The sequence below is a fragment of the Coregonus lavaretus genome (genome assembly GCF_964263955.1).
Source record: "Coregonus lavaretus genome assembly, chromosome: 23".
Taxonomy (NCBI): domain Eukaryota; kingdom Metazoa; phylum Chordata; class Actinopteri; order Salmoniformes; family Salmonidae; genus Coregonus; species Coregonus lavaretus.
This window is the reverse complement of record NC_140010.1, coordinates 33,934,536-33,946,098: the sequence shown is the minus strand read 5'-3', so window position 1 is coordinate 33,946,098 and position 11,563 is coordinate 33,934,536. Positions and strand designations below refer to the sequence as shown.

At 40.4% G+C, this 11,563-nt stretch overlaps 1 protein-coding gene across 1 annotated transcript in view; it reads left to right on the top strand.

Annotated features, from left to right (window-relative positions):
- Positions 1–275: 275 nt before the first annotated feature.
- LOC311150487 (microtubule-associated serine/threonine-protein kinase 3-like) overlaps positions 276–11,563 on the top strand; it is a gene marked incomplete at its 3' end in the record, with an annotated part of 35,263 nt that continues 23,975 nt past the window's right edge. The window contains exons 1-5 of the mRNA XM_084187985.1: positions 276–488; positions 3,943–4,031; positions 6,469–6,541; positions 9,592–9,612; positions 9,755–9,833. Coding sequence (XP_084044111.1) covers positions 403–488; positions 3,943–4,031; positions 6,469–6,541; positions 9,592–9,612; positions 9,755–9,833 — 348 coding nt within the window. The 5' untranslated portion in view covers positions 276–402. The remainder of the gene's footprint in view (positions 489–3,942; positions 4,032–6,468; positions 6,542–9,591; positions 9,613–9,754; positions 9,834–11,563) is intronic.

Here is an 11,563-nt window from a genome sequence, read left to right as displayed (position 1 = left end):
AACAATCCTCCAAATGACAACTTCCTCCCATCGGCGGCAATACCTCCTCCAACCGATGGGCTGACAAAATTAACTGCACAATTATTAGCTGTGGCTGGAAAGTTTTTTTTTTAGATCAGTTTACATGTTTTTGAGATTTAGAAATATGGATAATGTTGTGCGCGAAAGACAATGTAGTGCGCGAAAATTCACAGGGAATAAATAAAGCAATGACGGCATCATTTACGGTTGCTTTCTTGCCTGAACTGCCACGGGTATGGAGTCAGATAGTGCTAACCATTGTCGGAGTTTTTGGTTTCGGACTCCGAGGGCTTTCCGCAACATTTCCGAGTAAATAACAATTATGTTTCTCAAGAGATAGTGGACATTTACCAAATTTTATTTAAAGTATCACCTTGCATCATGTCTGATCAGAATTACTACTGGACCGTCTTGCCCAGCTACAAAACAAGTTTTGTGACTGGGGCCATGATGAAAAGATCGAAAAGGTAATCTGATTTTCTTCTATCATCCGATTTGTCAAACTATTTTAATCAGTGATAGTGTAAGACTTATGAATGGGACCCGCGCAGTTTAGCCTATTGCGTTTCAATTGTGTTAGTCAAAGCAATCACCAGGCAACAGACCAAAATGACGTCGCTTATTAAATATGCTTTTTGTTGAAGATTTTCTCTAACAGTAATTTTCCCATTCATAACAATAGCACAAATTGGCCTTTGCTTTCATGTTGTTCACTCTGCTTTCGCGTTGTGTTCTCTACTACAGTATTTGTCGGTTTACATCTGCCCTAGTTTTGTTTTTCCGATAGAGAAACGTGGCCATTGTAGACAATGCGGTTATTGTTGCCTATGTATTGTCTTATAGAAGCAGCAGCTGTCCATAGGGACACAGTGTTCTTCATGCAGAAGGCTCACAGCTTGTTCATTACAGTATAGGTCCCTCAAACTCAACTCTTGACAATGAAGCCAGTTCCACAGCTTTTTTTTAATTGTTCCCCTCTATTCAGGGACAGATTTAGACCTGGGACACCAGGTGGGTGGAATTCAGGTAGAACAGAAAACCAGCAGGCTGCAGTCCAAGTAGGGTAAGAGTTGAATGCCGCTGGTATAGGTTATACTATAGTCTAGCTAAATATGCAACCTGGACTCAGGGGTAGACGTAACATAGTAAACGGAATCCGGGATACTCAAATTAGTATATGTAGTGCTGAGCGATTTAACCAACATTTAGTAGTTTTTGTTTTTTAAACAACTAATTGATCAACGTCAGTTAAATTATTTGAAATCCATTTCCTTCAGGTTTTTTTTCTGTGAGCTTGATGTGCAGTTTCTGTAGAGATAAATCAGATCAAGCCTGAATTGTGCGATGTAGTAGGGAGTTGTAGTTTCCAACAGGGAAATATTCTACATAATTTAGCACAGAAAACATGGTATTTAACTACAATGACCATAATCCATTGCGTGCCCACTTAAACTTGTCCGGTCTGTGCGGGACAGACATGGATACTGAGAGAAGAGCGAACGCGCGATCGAGAGGGATAGAAAGCAGTTGCTTTGCGAGCCTGAAAATACATGATCTAAGTGATTGATAGTTGTTATTCAGCAGTCATAAAAGTATGCCTTGTTTACTTTGAAGAACTACTAAAATAATTTTGTCAGACCGCTCTATAGAGATGATGACTTGGAATTAAATAATAAAGTCATCAAATAAAACAAACTTTTTATTAAAATAATGTGAATAACTGATGGGCAGTCACCACCATCATGGGTCTTTTATTAAATGTTTTATTCAGTGTTACAGCATTCATCCCACATAATGCATAGTGCATTTTAATGTCCCCAAAAAATATTCGAAACCGAAAGGGACAACTGTGATTTAATTTTTTAATAATCGAACCGAAACTGAACTGACCTCTAAAAGCACTAATCACTCAGCACTAATGATATGATATATTAAGTTTGGTATGGTATATATTAATTTGTCGACGTCGTCATCCATTTCGTATGATATGTTACGAATTACAATTCGTATGATATGTTACGAATTAATTTGTGGATGTCCATCATCCATTTCGTAATATATTTTATGAATTTGCAATACGTTACGAATCCCAATTTGTTGTGGCTAACGTTAGCTAGGTTAGGGGTTAAGGTTAGCGTTAGGAGTTAGTTTAAGGGTTAGCTAACATGCTAAGTAGTTGCTAAAATGCTAAAGTTATCCGTGATGAGATTCGAACACACAACCTTTGGGTTGCTAGACGTTCGTGTTCTACACCCACCCACCTTTTTGTTTTTGCCTTAAGTAAACTTCTGTCTTTATATAACCATACCAAATGTAACATATTATACAGATTTTATTATGTTACGTCTAGTGTATGAGACCAAGCTGAAATATAAAGCAAAACTGTATAATTTACCCTTTTAATAGCTGGGCAACGGAACACATTTCAGCAAATAAACGCCCGTTTCAAATAAACGGCGGGTCTAAATAAATTGTTTACGAGGTTACCATGAATTGTTTACGAGGTTTAATGTTTGATGTTACATAAAAAAATTAACAATTAGCTATGCAAATGACTAAAAGCTGTGTGCATTAAAGCTGAAATATGTAACTTTTGGGGCGACCTGACCAAATTAACAGAAATGTGAGTTATAGATATGACATTCTCAATTAAAGCAAGTCTAAGAAGCGGTAGATCTGTTCTATGTGCGCTATTTCTATGCTTCCCGTGCTTAAGTTTCGTTTTTGTACACCAGCTTCAAACAGCTGAAAATACAATATCATTGGTTATGGAAAATATATTTGACAGTGGTTTAGATGGTACAATGATTCTCTACACTATACTTGCTTGTTTGTTTTGTCACATAAACTGAAATTAGTCGAACTATTAGAATTTTATCAACCAGGAAATGGCAGAGCAATTTGTGCATAGTGAGTGCATCTTTAAGCAAATAAACGCCCTGGCTATTAATTGAAGTTTTATGGCATTCACATGAATTCCCTATTTAGTGATATTAACTTTATAGAAAAAGCAGGGTAAGCATTGAATATTTCTTGGCTCTCTAAATTTCCCTAAACATTTTGTATAATTAAAAAAAACATTTTGTAGAAAAGGTATTTCACTACAGTAGCTTACATTGGCGATCCAGTCAATATGTGGCCTACATGTTTGGCCATAGCCTACTACAGTTTTTTAGAATCCTGCCAGTGGACGTGGACAAATCTCAAGGTGTGTCTGACAGCTAACACCAGCAGTGTCAACAGCCAAGCATTCACCACAATCTCTGTTTGTTCATGACAAATCTGGCTATTTTTTGCACAAGCAATACAGCTTGTTGATAGACTGAGACAGAAACCATTTCTATTGACTCCGAGCGTTTTGGTTGTGATTTGATTTCACCTTGGCAGGTTGTTTTTGCAAATTAACATCGGTTATGAAACAATTGACCTGGATAGATCAAAGTTTGATGAATTAATAGATACATTTAATTTTATTACAAGGGGATCTTTTGTATTCTCAGTCGAGTTCTGCTATTAAACAAACATCTCTCCCAGATCATGTCTTTAGGGTTGAGGGCATGAATCTGATCTCCATGGAGACTGGTGGGGACACACCCTGCAGACACTGTGGCCCTCTAATAACATAGACAGAGTTTTTAACCAATGGACTGCTGAGCTAACTAATTTGGGTTAATCAAAGTTGTCCAATTCAACCAAATTAGATGGTAATTACTGCCCTGCCTACATTGTGATGGAGAATTCTAAGCCAAAAACAAAAGGGCCAAATTATTTTCCAAAACACAATTTGAATGATAAATCTGCTGTATCATGAGTTGTTCTCAAAACCTGTGGTGAAATGTACATACTGTATCATATATAACTGTTTAGATTCCACTACTTTAATGTGTCACTTAAAGCAATTCTCTCCCTTTCTCCACACAGTTGCCGTAACAACAAGAGAAGAAGTCTGGCAGTCGGGACAACCTCGCCCACACTCTCCCGACCACTCTCACCTCTCCCCCTTGCCACAGGTAGGTGTTGTTGTTGTCAGCCGTCTCTGCACTGCACTCAGCATGCGATAGAGATACCAGACCAATCAGCATGAGATAAACACATAGCAAACCAATCAGCATGTGACATTAGAGATAGCAGACCAATCAGACCTTTCCAGTGCAGTGTGCCAGCAGAGCACAATGCACACAGACACAGCTAACCACATGATGATATGTGTTCAGAGTTTTCTCAAACAGACAAATGAAAATGCAGCAGCTGAGCTGACGAAGCTCAAATTACTGTTTGGCTTCTGTTTTGAAGCTCTAGTTTCCGAAGAAGTTAATGTACAGTGAGGGGGAAAAAGTATTTGATCCCCTGCTGATTTTGTACGTTTGCCCACTGACAAAGAAATGATCAGTCTATAATTTTAATGGTAGGTTTATTTGAACAGTGAGAGACAGAATAACAACAACAAAATCCAGAAAAACGCTTGTCAAACATGTTATAAATTGATTTGCATTTTAATTAGGGAAATAAGTATTTGACCCCCTCTCAATCAGAAAGATTTCTGGCTCCCAGGTGTCTTTTATACAGGTAACGAGCTGAGATTAGGAGCACACTCTTAAAGGGAGTGCTCCTAATCTCAGCTTGTTACCTGTATAAAAGACACCTGTCCACAGAAGCAATCATTTAATCAGATTCCAAACTCTCCACCATGGCCAAGACCAAAGAGCTCTCCAAGGATGTCAGGGACAAGATTGTAGACCTACACAAGGCTGGAATGGGCTACAAGACCATCGCCAAGCAGCTTGGTGAGAAGGTGACAACAGTTGGTGCGATTATTCGCAAATGGAAGAAACACAAAATAACTGTCAATCTCCCTCGGCCTGGGGCTCCATGCAAGATCTCATCTCTTGGAGTTGCAATGATCATGAGAACGGTGAGGAATCAGCCCAGAACTACACGGGAGGATTTTGTCAATGATGTCAAGGCAGCTGGGACCATAGTCACCAAGAAAACAATTGGTAACACACTACGCCGTGAAGGACTGAAATCCTGCAGCGCCCGCAAGGTCCCCCTGCTCAAGAAAGCACATATACATGCCCGTCTGAAGTTTGCCAATGAACATCTGAATGATTCAGAGGAGAACTGGGGGAAAGTGTTGTGGTCAGATGAGACCAAAATCGAGCTCTTTGGCATCAACTCAACTCGCCGTGTTTGGAGGAGGAGGAATGCTGCCTATGACCCCAAGAACACCATCCCCACCATCAAACATGGAGGTGGAAACATGATGCTTTGGGGTTGTTTTTCTGCTAAGGGGACAGGACAACTTCACCGCATCAAAGGGATGATGGACGGGGCCATGTACCGTTAAATCTTGGGTGAGAACCTCCTTCCCTCAGCCAGGGCATTGAAAATGGGTCGTGGATGGGTATTCCAGCATGACAATGACCCAAAACACATGGCCAAGGCAACAAAGGAGTGGCTCAAGAAGAAGCACATTAAGGTCCTGGAGTGGCCTAGCCAGTCTCCAGACCTTAATCCCATAGAAAATCTGTGGAGGGAGCTGAAGGTTCGAGTTGCCAAACGTCAGCCTCGAAACCTTAATGACTTGGAGAAGATTGCGCAGAAGTGGAGTGGGACAAAATCCCTCCTGAGATGTGTGCAAACCTGGTGGCCAACTACAAGAAACATCTGACCTCTGTGATTGCCAACAACGGTTTTGCTACCAAGTACTAAGTCATGTTTTGCAGAGGGGTCAAATACTTATTTCCCTCATTAAAATGCAAATCAATTTATAACATTTTTGACATGCGTTTTTCTGGATTTTTTTGTTGTTATTCTGTCTCACTGTTCAAATAAACCTACCATTAAAATTATAGACTGATTTTTTGTTTGTCAGTGGGCAAACGTACAAAATCAGCAGGGGATCAAATACTTTTTTCCCCTCACTGTATCACTATCTCCCTACTGCGAAACCAGAGGGGTTTGTGTCGCTTTAGGGGAATAACTGATTAAATATACTTCACATGAAAGAGATAAAGGTTTCATTCATGGTTATTGATTGTGAGCCTGTGGCGGATTTAGGGAATCTGAGACTTGTTATCCTCTTCCATTGTAACAAGCGGACAGACAAGCTTATTTTCATCATAACAAATCCGGTTGGCCAGACAGTTAATAAAAGTTTAATGCTACGGATGGAGTCGAGACTTATCAAGGGAGCGTGCGTTAGGCCTATCACAAAAACCCTGTCCTCTCCAGACCACATGGTTGTAAATATGCGTTGAGTTTATTGAATTCTGTTCCACCTGAGACTGATTTGCTTTGCATTTAGGGTCGCTTGTCCTTTTATTTGTGCGTCATCAGCTCCCAAGAATGACAGCAAACTGCAGTTATAACAACATGCCCTATTTCTTCATTATTAAAAACATGTCCCAGTGATAAAACTCTGACAGTCTGATTGTTGTGTTTCAGCTGGAAGTAGTCCCCAAGAAAGCTCCAGAAATGTCTCTGCCGGTGCCTCGGCCAACTTCCAGTTTGCGCGCAGGTAAGAAAAAGTCCAATCTTCCTTTCAATAAATACAGTTTAATAGAAGCAATTTACTTTTTAATTTGACGGTATTATTGAAGCTCCAAAAGTATTGACAAATGTTTTGTTATTTTGGCTCTGTACGCCAGCATTTTGGATTTGAAATGATATAATGACTGAGGTTAATGTGCAGACTGTCAGCTTTAATTTGAGGGTATTTTCATCCATATAGGGTGAACCGTTTACAATTTACTGCACGTTTTGTACATAGTCCCCCCATTTCAGGGGACCAAAAGTATTGGGACAAATTCACTTATGGGTATTAAAGTAGTACAAAGTTAAGTATTTGGTCCCATATTCATAGCACACAATGACTACATCAAGCATGTGACTCTACAAATTTGTTGGATTCATTTGCTGTTTGTTTTGGTTGTGTTTCAGGTTATTTGGTGCCCAATAGAAATGAATGATAAATCATGTCCTGTCAAAAAGGATAGATCCTCCCAGAATTGTATAGGAACGAGATGGTTTGGTACAGTAGGTAACCTCCATCACTCCCATGACAACAGCAATGCATCAAAAACCTCTATTAATGAGGAGGACGGTGCTTTAGAGCGAATCCAGCCGAATGGCTCTAGGGGCACTCACGGGACATGGGACTTGGCATTTGTCAGTGCGATTAAAGGGAGAGTCACTGTGCAGTGCTCACACTCGTTACTTGGGGCTGCCATTATGATGCGATACAGACAGAGCCTTATGTCGAGTCTGTCATGCTTCACATTGACTGTAAGCAAGCCCACTACTGGATACAAGCATCCACTTCAGTGGTAAACAGTGCAACCTAGTCAGGCTCGAGGACGGTGAGGTAAAGCCTTTTCCGGTACAGTATCAGTGTACCATAAGCCCTAAAGATAAGTGGGGGAAATCACATGGAACTTTTTAGCCGTGCGCAAGGTTGCGTTAACTTACATGACACAGCTAAATTTACTGAGGTTTCCGAGATGCCGATGTAGACAGATGCTGTGGCTGCACTATGTAAAGTGATGTGCTGGGATAGTTGTTGTCCTACTCATAGATTGCAGTCTGTTGTGTATGCAATTATTTGGCCATGGAAACAACACCATGCGAGAAATACTGTCACAATAAAGTGGGTGCTATGGGTATCATTCAATCAAAGCTGTTATCAGAACTTTTATGGTGGAAAATTCCCAGGTTATGTAAACATTTTCCAGGTGCTGCAAGAAAGTGTGTTTTGATTAATGTACTAAAGCAAATGTTTTCCTGTGTGAAACAAGAAGGGACTCAACTGTACACTACTTATCAAATACAATTCTCCCATTGTTTTGGCTTACCCGGAAACCTCTGTACACGGGTATTGATTGATTAAAGATCAGCATATCAAAACAGTCTCCCTTTACCTTCCTCTCCTACCTTTTAATATTAAATAATATCACTATTGTTAACCCCTTACACTCGTGGAAATTGGCCTATATGGATAGGGCTAAATTGAAATGTTTCTAACATAATTATAGAACGCATACGCATGACCATGGTTGCAATTGAAAGAGAACACTTTGGAGATTATGGGGAAAAAATAAGACAAGGAAAAATGATTACAGGGGTTTGAGTAGGAGGTCTAACTGGTGTCCACACACCTCCAAACTTCCATTGAGGAAGTGTTTGGAACACAGCCTTGCATCCCCACCATCGCACAATTATGGCCTATATACAATTACTGTTGTTTACGCAATCCAAAAACGTTCCATTTAAATCGCAATCTTGATCAGGTGGGCATCATTTGAAAGCTTATTCTATTGACAACATGGCTACCTCAGTTATAAAATACGATCGTACGGTGTTAGGCTTTCAAAAGGCACTTCAGACAAACAGATTGTAATTTTGGTGCGCATAGAAGGGAGTCATGAGTGCATTGAAGTGCGTGTTCTGTGGCAAATTTTCTTCACAATACGACAGAGGCTCATTCTGTTCAGGACAAGCCAGGGTATAACGCAGGTCATCCTTGTACCTGTGGATCAAACAAAGTGATCATAAACATTGATACTGTAAATTACATGAGTTTTCAAATATGGAAATGTGAAGTGCACATTTGGACTCCTGGGTGTGTGGTTTGCTTGTATGACATCAAAGCGGTATTTATTATAATCCTCAATGTCTCATCCTTCAGAACACATCAACTCCTCTCGATTTACAGCATTTCCCTCAGTCAGACAACAACAAATGTGCAAAAGTAGCCCAATTTAGCAGGAGGGATGGGGGGGGGGGGGGGGGGGGGGGATATTTTTGTTGCGCGCAGTGCTCAAGTTTATAACGGCTGTCAGTCAAAACCCATAGAGCGCTGTGAAGTGGAGAACCTGAGTTCTGACGTCATGTATAGCATGTTACTGTACAGCCACTGCGTTCCCATTTAGGCGCTTATCAATGACAAAATCTGCCATTTTCAACCCGTATACGGGATGATGGGACCTATGAGTGGAAAGGTTTAATAATACATCTGAGATATGAAGCGAAAGAGACATATTCCAGCCGACTAATCCTTGCCCTGATACCCACAGAAACCCCAATCTCATTAAGTCAGACCTGATTTGTCGACATGTCAGTCAAGCTGGTTTTACAGGGCGCTAACCTGACACATGAGGAATATTGTGCCACACTTGCCATTATGGATCGACTCCATCCTTAAACCTGTCAGGGAAATGGGGGGGAATGGGCCCCAAAGTGACATGTCTGTCAACATGGAGTGTCACATTTAGTAAATGAGGAAGTTGTGGTGAGGTGGGAGATTTGGCTAGGATGTAAACCAAAGTGGTTGAGCTGAAGGGTAGTGAAGTGTGTGTGTGTGTGTGTGTGTGTGTGTGTGTGTGTGAAATGACTCATTAGGCAGGTGCCAATGTCTTCATGGCATTGTGGTCTGATATCAGCTTGGCAGGTGTTCAGAACCTTGACTCCAGTCTGTGAGCTTCTGACAGCTTCACTGTGTCACTGACTGTTTGTTTTCTGTTTGTCTGTGCGTCTCGGTCTCTCTCTCTGTCTCATAATGTGATGAACCAGCCACCTGGCCCGCACTGAAAGGTAGGAAAACATTGTATCCTTTTTTCCTCTTATGTCAATTAAATTATACTTCATTTAAACAGCCTTTGGTAGTGCTTCATGATTTAACTCTCAAGAGGATATGTAAGAAATGTAAACGCTCACAAGTGCCATGTCTTTCCAGAGCGGATGGGCGAAGATGGTCTGTGGCCTCCGTCCCCTCGTCAGGCTATGGCACCAACCCCCCCAGCTCCTCAGTGTCTGTAAGTCGTCCCTCTCTTCCTCATTAAATATGTAAGCCCTTCGTCCTCAAAGACCAGCAAGGGAGCGTTTTGCCTTGTCGTCAATACTCTATAACTGTCAATCAAATGTCTATGGAGCAACACCACCTTGTACAGTAAACCCATATGACATGTAGCTGTTAAGTTCAGTATTTAAGGTTAGTAATAGAAAGTAAGTCCAGGTAAGACATTTTATATAGTAGAAGACCGCTAAACAGGAACCAGGGTAGACGAGGCACATGCAAAAAATGTCATTTTTTGGGGACTTGTTTGGGATATTCTGTGTCCTTTTGGGGGTTCGTGTTGCATGTTCTGTTTTAGGCGCTTGTCCGGGATATTCTGTGTGTGTGCCTTGTCCTTGTTCCGGGATGTAAGTCTCCTGGCCTTGACATGGCTGTAATGGTTCACCACAGAATGGGATTAACGTTCATCTCTATATTGTCCGTTGGCAGTGTCCCCTATAAACAGCTGAGTGTCCATGGTGTTCTTTCAGCACAACTGTGAATTATGTAAACCAGCTGTGGAACAGGGTCGTAAGAGCAGAACACATGAGTCACCTCATGGGAGAACAGTAATACTGATGAAACGCCTCGCAAGCCCTTCTCATCCATCTTAAGCTTTTTGTCAGTGTTTTGGCTTGAGGGAGGTATGGTAGAGCAGAACTTAGGAAAATGACTACTTTGTAGTTTTTGTACAATGATTTATTCATTAACCCCCATGATTAAAAGCCCAAAATGACCTAATTTGAAGTGAAATCCTCACTTATCTTTTCAGTTGCTCAGGGCATTGGTTGTTTGCTTTGCACTGCTTAACATAATTTCTCCCAAGGTTATTATAGTTTGGTATTTTTATATTCGTTTTTATTGTCATTCGTTTTTAATTATCCCGGCCGCGACCGGGAGACCCATGGGGCGGCGCACAATTGGCCCAGCGTCGTCCAGGGTAGGGGAGGGAATGGCCGGCAGGGATGTAGCTCAGTTGGTAGAGCATGGCGTTTGCAACGCCAGGGTTGTGGGTTCGATTCCCACAGGGGGCCAATATGAATAAAAATATCAAAATTATGTATGCACTCACTAACTGTAAGTCGCTCTGGATAAGAGCGTCTGCTAAATAACTAAAATGTAAATGTAAAATGTAATTAGAAATTCAGTTTAGTTTCAGTTAGTTTTCAGACCTGATTTGCTAGTTTTTATTCCATTTTAATTGTAAAAACAATTATATATATACATTCTTAGTAAAGTCTTTGACTTTATAATTTTATAATAAAATTATCTCAATGTGACTTAGATTTAATAGGAATAGCGCTGAGACTAGTGCAAAAAATATGTGTTTATATCAATCCAATCCTTTTCAATTTTAATAGTACATGTAACAAGAATCAAGTTAGCTACCTGTTGATAGTGATGCACAAGCTAGGTATGAAAAGCTTGAAATTGCCATTTTCTGACTGCATTTACCCACCAGATTCAGATCCTCCAAAAAGCTTGAAAACCCCATTACATTTCTTTGCCCAAAGTTTTGAAAAAACAATACAACTGAATATAATTCATGATGGTTTTTATTTAATTTTAGTTCATTTTGGAGTCAAAGATAGTTTTAGTTTTTCATACAGGTTTGTTAATTATTTTATTTCAGTTTACTAAATCGTTTTTTCATGACTAGTTTTGGTTTACTATAATAACCTTGTCTCCCAGCACCATTTCAGTGTGGCG